At 48.1% G+C, this 6471-nt stretch overlaps 1 protein-coding gene and 1 long non-coding RNA gene across 2 annotated transcripts; one reads left to right on the top strand and one right to left on the bottom strand.

Annotated features, from left to right (window-relative positions):
- Nucleotides 1-386: 386 nt before the first annotated feature.
- Nucleotides 387-3953, bottom strand: LOC141020923 (uncharacterized). Its single transcript, XR_012180914.1, has 3 exons — nt 3716-3953; nt 685-3060; nt 387-602 (listed from the first exon to the last, which is right to left on the bottom strand). It is a non-coding gene; the product is annotated as an uncharacterized lncRNA (long non-coding RNA).
- Nucleotides 3954-5256: 1303 nt separating this feature from the next.
- On the top strand, nt 5257-6061 carry LOC109769338 (uncharacterized). Its single transcript, XM_020328089.3, has one exon. It carries the CDS (start codon nt 5262-5264, stop codon nt 5859-5861), a length of 600 nt encoding a protein of 199 aa, XP_020183678.1. The 5' UTR covers nt 5257-5261; the 3' UTR covers nt 5862-6061.
- The last annotated feature ends 410 nt before the right edge of the window (nt 6062-6471 follow it).

Genomic DNA, 6471 nt, shown 5'->3' with positions numbered 1-6471 from the left:
CCGTGGCGGCGCGGAAACCCTAGGCAGAGGAAGGGGAGCACGGGGTCGCTCGGTCCAGCCGGGCTGGACTTTCCTATGGAGGATTTTGCCGGTTCAGAATCACTGACAGTTGCCATCTCACCTTTTATTTGCGTTTGATAGAGCAATTTAGTTATCATTTCACGCACTTCTCAAACGAAACAAAAAAATTGTGTCCTTCTCAAAAATAAATTATCATTTGACATCTCTACCTTATTTTTAGCGTAATTTCACATCTCTACCGGTATGCACCGTGCTCATGTATGAGCATGTATGTGGCCATAGTAGTGAAGCACCTGGCGTTCACGGGCATGAGCTTTTTTCTATGGACGCGTCTGGCTAGCGGCCGTTGGCCTGTTAGCGCTCGCGAGCGGCCGGACGGAAAAGGTAAATTTTTGTCCCCACTGTTCCCATAAAGGAAACTTTGTTCCGACCCCTAGAATCCGTGAAGAATCAGAAAACAAAGGCCAATCGGTATCACATGATAGCCCACTAACTCCCGAAGCCTCCACGCACCCCTTGCCCACACTTCCTTCTCCACAGGGCTCCTTCTTCTTCTTCTCAACGAAAGAAAGGGTCCTAGCCTGGATCCAAAACAGAGCTATCATGGCAAAGCAATGAACGCAAGAACGGAAGTGGTAAAGAAGAGGGAGGAGAGAGACGTACCAGGCAGTCTCCATCAGGTAGCCAGCTTGTGACTGTCGTTCAACATTATCTGCTTCATTACTCTCATTCCCTTGAACAATATCTTGGGGTTTGCAAAAAAAGGCAGAGGTGATTAGTTATCATTACATACAAATATTTGTTCTCTGGAAAACTAGATTAAAAAGTTGAGGATGGCAACTTGATATCCTGTTTGTTCTGCAACTAGAAATACTTGTGATGATAACTAATGAGATATTCTTGTGCGACTAGAAATGCTGATGATGCCAACTAATGAGATATTTTTGTGCAACTAGAGAGGCTGAGGATGTCAACTACTTGGATAATGTTGTCCAACTAGAATTGCAGAGGGTGCCAACTAAATAGATACTCTTCTGCAACTAGAAAGCCTGAGGGTGCCAGTCATTAGATACTATTGGGCAATCCTCAAATTTTTTAAGTGCTGGCGCCGCCTCTGGCAGCGCCGCTTTTCTTCTACCTCGAGCTGCCTCCCACAACTCTCTTTGGGTTCCTCTCTTCTTATCTTCTATGGTTTCTCTCAAGAACACACACACACACATGGTGAAACTGCACACACACACGCATGTATAACAAGGAAGAAAAACAACTAACTTTGCCGAGAGGTACTCTTTCTTGGCAACCACAAGTGCTACATCTTTTCTCTTGAGCCCTCACGGCCTCTATTTTCTCATTGCTCAGTGTGACATATATATACATAGACTGTTGGTCCTCACGCACAACCTGGCCGGGCCACTAAGTCACGCACAAACTAACAGGCCGCCACGCTCGGCCACTAACAAACTAATCCATGCATGCACTACCACACTCACTAACTAGCCTTATCCTACTCCAGGCATCTCTGCAGGATCCTAACGACTATGCATCTAACCCCCTCAACATGCAGAACTACATGCACGGCTAGTACTTGGGCAGCCTCATGAACGGCCATAGACCCAACCAAACTAGCATGTATACAGCTGATAATGACTTGCCGGATCGCCCGGTTCAACCTCTTCATGCAGCCCGTCACGCTCCAGCCTCTCACGCGCTTGCCGCATCACACGGCCATGCTGCCTCGCGTAGCACTGCAGCCTCACGCTGCCATCGGCATCTCGCCGTGCTCGCTGTATCGCACGGCAGCCCAACATCTCGCCTCCTCTGCATGCTGAGCTGAAGCTTCACGGGACAAACATCAACCTACACTAGACTACATGCTAAACAAAAATACAATGCAGATACGTAATCAAGATTAATCCTACCATTAAGATGGGATTAATCTGAATTCTTGTGCAACTAGAGAGGCTAAAGATGTCAACTACTTGGATAATGTTGTCCAACTAGAATTATAGAGGGTGCCAACTAAATAGATACTCTTCTGCAACTAGAAAACCTGAGGGTGCCAAGTCATTAGATACTGTTGGGCAATCCCTCAAAAAATTTAAGATGGGATTAATCTGAATTCTTGTGCAACTAGAGAGGCTGAGGATGTCAACTACTTGGACACTGTTGTCCAACTAGAATTGCTGAGGGTGCCAACTAAATAAATACTCTTCTGCAACTAGAAAACCTGAGGGTGCCAAGTCGTTAGATACTGTTGGGCAATCCTCAATTTTTTTAGATGGGACTAATCTGAGTTCTTGTGCAACTAGAGAAGCTGAGGATGTCAACTAGTTGTATATTGTTGTGCAACTGAATTACTGAGGTTGCCAACTAATTAGATACTATTCTGCAACTAGAAAGCCTGAGGATGCCAAGTCATTACATACTCTTGGGACAATTCTAAAAAACTTGAAGATGCAACGTTGAGCAACTGAGAAAGTTCGGCATGCCAATGCTTAATTAGTCCTTCTACAACTATGTATGAAAATTAATACACTTGGTTGCCTGTATGTGGAGTAAAAAATATCCCTGGTGGAATTTTATGTTACCTCAGCGGCTGCTGCAGAAGAATACCATCGACTGTGCAACTGGTTAGCCTTCACTGTGCAACTTCATAAGTTGGCTAGCCAACTGAGACATGTATATGTGTCATCCAACTACATTTGCGTTCATGTGCAACTATTACAACAAACTAGCCAACTGGTTACTTATATGCATGCGACTTATGAGAAAACAAAGAAACCACACGGATGCATTTACGAGAAAAAGAGGTCAATAATGTAATGAAACTCTTCAGAGAGTATCATGTTTAACGAGACAATTGCAGTCTAGGCAAGAATAGATGGATCAAATAAGGATCATGAACCATACCAGTAGTGACAAAATCTGAACAGCTCACCGTGAAAGTCCAACTCAAACCCACCACTATAATCCTAACCGCCGTACAAACCCACCACTCATCCTAGTCGACGTAGCTCCTTGAGAAAGATGCCGAAACTCCTGTATAGATCAACACTCCAATCATCAACGTTCCAAGAATCATACCGGAGATTGACTAGTAGGATCACAAAAGTGATGCATCTGTACATGAATTTGACTGCATTTCCTGAAAAAATACCTAGAAAGAGGTTGAGTTAACAATATGTGAGAATGAAAATGTTGTTAATATTTCAGTACTAGTACTATTTGGGTAAGGTAGCAGACTAGACAAGCATATGTGGAGGTGAATTAGATGTCTGAATAAAAATTGTCAATAACATGTAGATGAACTGCATAGACATCAAAAATCTGATTGCTCCCATCAATATCCGGCAGATTAGACTATAGTTGTTACACTACAAATTTGTATTTTCCACTCCAGCTGCCATAGAAAACCCAAGTTGAATCAACATTGCAATTAAATTTCCCGTGTCCAGACTACTAAATATATGAACTTTCCAAAGTAAATTTATGAAGTAGGAAAATGACAGAGTATTAACCAGATTTAGATCCAACAATATTCATTCCTGTAAATCCAAACAAGTTCACGGCTGAATCCTCTCGAAGAGAGAGAGAGAGAGAGAGAGAGAGAGAGAGAGAGAGAGAGAGAGAGAGAGAGATCACAGAGGTTGCTTGGGGGGGATAAATCAGTGGAGAGAAGGAAGGGGAATACTACCTGCATGTGATGGGCACTTGAGTAGGCGATGGAGCCCTCACGGCTAAGTGCGAGGATTCACAGCTGTGCGCAGCCGCGGAGAGGCGTGTGCCCATCGCAGAAGATGAGTCGCGGCGGCGCCGGAGGTTGGGGATTGCTTCCTGCGGCGGCTCATGGTGGCGCCCTGGAGGGAAAGACGCGAGGCCTGCTGGGGTGGCGATGGGCAATCGCGACGGCGAGTTGGCGTTGTCAGGAGGCGGCGCGAGGGAGGACCGGAGGAGGCGGGGTGCACAGCGGCAGTGGTTAGTGGAGGAAGAAGGTCATGCTGCTCGGGAGTGGATAAGATTTTTCTTTTTTCTTTTAGTGGAGAGATGGACCGAGCGTGTGAGGTTGCTGTCCGATGTCGCTTAGCGCGGTCGCTCGGTGTCGCGAAACAGTGCGCGTGCACTTTTAAGATTTTAGGTTTTTCTATTGCTCGGTGCAACCGTCTCTTCCTAGGCTTAATCGATGAGACTGGTCGTCTCTTTTTCAGTCACCTTTTTGAATTTGCATGTAAAAAATAGCTCTCCCCCTACCACCCCTCTCTCACCATCACCTTTCACTGTGTAACATTGGGTTTTGTTTGGATCCTTTGCCCGTTCACCTCGCTAGGCAAGCCTTGCCGACGGAGGCGAGCCAAATCGGCTCTCTCGTCGTAATGCAGAAAAATATGGAAACCACAGGCAACCAGGTGAGTTCGCCGAGGGAACCAAACCGTTTGGGGTGCTTCATGCACCTGCAATGCAAACAAGTTTTGCCATCTGTAGTTAAGAATCTGTGATCGATCAACTTTAATGATGATGAATCCATCATGTAGCTAACAGAAGCAGCAGCTACAAGTTGCAGCAGCCACAAACTGTATCTAACTAATCAAGATTCAAGAGATTCAGTACTACTACTAATCAAGCAAAAGAGATGTTCTCAGTTGTATCTAACTGATCAAGATTCAAGAGAAGCTTGAGTCGATCGACTTGATCCACCGATCGAGCACGTACGTGCAGTTTTGTCAGGCCGTACTGCCGGCGGGCGCCAATGATGGCCTCCGCTATAGCATTCGTCTCGCCGATGTAGGAGCTGCCATCCACCACTCCGCCATTGCCGGTGTCGGTGCGCTCTCTCTCTCTCTCTGTGTGACGCTGTTAATACTAGGAGGAGACGTGAGGATCGTCTCTCGCTGCCACGTCAGAATCCTCACGTCGGCGAGTTAGTTTGTACCGCCGGCGAGTTAGTTTCTGGAGACGGTGGGGTAAATGAGCCGTTACTGTGTGGGGCCCAGTTGTTGTCACGCAGAATCGTCTCGCTGCCACGTCAGAATCCATCGCAGGGGCACAAGCAGCGAGCTAACGTAGCTCCTGACCCACTGGATCCCTGGTCCCACGTCCGTAGGGCCCACCTGTCAGTGAAGATGTTGTGTCATGACACTGGTATGTTGACTAAGCTGGGACCTGTCGGCCCATGCCAGGCTGGCTATTTTGGGGAGGGGAGAAAGAAAGAAAGAAAGAAAGAAAGGAGAGAGCGAGAGAGAGAAATGGCGCAGCCGCCGCCATGGAAGGCGATGTACCTGTATGTGGCGAGCCAGGCGCGCGAAGACTGCGCCCGCGTCAAGCAAAGCGTCGCCGCCGCAGCCTTCGCCGCCGTGCGTGGCGCGCTGGCGTCCCCGGAGGTGCTGGACACCCGCGACGCCGAGGGGCGGTACACCTTGCTGGATTCCGCGCTGACCCACATCGAGCACGCATCCGACTCCCTCTCCGGTTTCATCGTCAACATGGTGGTGGCCGAGCGCCTGGCGCTCCATGGCTGCGGCGCCGTCCCGTCGGAGGCGGTGGCCCGCATCGGCGACCTCCGCGACGACCACGACTACGAGTGGCTTGGTCTGATCAGGCTCGAGGCCGCCAGGGAGCACGCCCAGGAGGCGCTCCGCGGGGTGGAGGGCGCCTTCACCCTCCTGGCCTCCGTCCGGTTCATGCTTCACAGCCGGAACCCCGACGCTCCCGGGCGCCGGCAAGCCATGGAGGGGCAGCTCCGCGCCGCCGCCCTAGAACTCCAGCCCGTGGTGATCAGCGTGGAGAACATGTGCGCGCTGGCCTTCATGGCCACCGAGCGTGCCATCCGCGACCGCATCCAGTGAGAGGTCTCTTGTCTTGATTAGCTCTGCACGAGTCTCCTTGATCTTGTGACTGCGAAACCATGGATGATCTATCGGTCCGTCGGATTCGATCTACTTTTTGCGGATCTGTACGTTACTTGCAAGGATCAACCGGGGAATTAATTATAGATCAGTCATGATGCCGTAGCGATTCGAACAACTTTGCTGTTTGTCGATCTGAAATCCCAGAATTACTTGCTGGTGGTTTGGTTTGGTTAATCACTTTATTACTACCACGATGTATGATGATGCGTCGATCATGCCGCCGTGGGTGCGTACGTACGTTTGTTGCAACTTGCAACGTACATTAGCAGTGTTTTTTTTTTTTTTTTTTTTTTTTTTGCTTTTCTGTGGCATTGCACTTCGCAGTTCTTTGAACTACGATCACCGAACACAATCGCCTGCTTTTTTCCGTGCATCAGTCGATTTCTCTTTTCAACGTACCGCTAAAGAGTCAAGGCTTGTTCTATCTCCACAAGCAACTCCAATACTTGAAAAAAAAAACAGTAGCACAAAAGTAAAAAATATCTGGAAAGAAAATCTATGTTCCCTATGTAAATATGCAATTAGTTGCACTTTTTCATGGGGTAAT

Source organism: Aegilops tauschii, chromosome 3, assembly GCF_002575655.3.
Source record: "Aegilops tauschii subsp. strangulata cultivar AL8/78 chromosome 3, Aet v6.0, whole genome shotgun sequence".
Classification (NCBI taxonomy): Eukaryota; Viridiplantae; Streptophyta; class Magnoliopsida; order Poales; family Poaceae; genus Aegilops; species Aegilops tauschii.
Note: the sequence above shows the minus strand (reverse complement) of the source record. Positions and strands in the feature narration are given on the sequence as shown.

Coding starts and splice junctions, on each gene's coding strand:
- LOC109769338 (XM_020328089.3), top strand. CDS start 5,262: ATGGCGCAGCCGCCGCCATGGAAGGCGATGTACCTGTATGTGGCGAGC.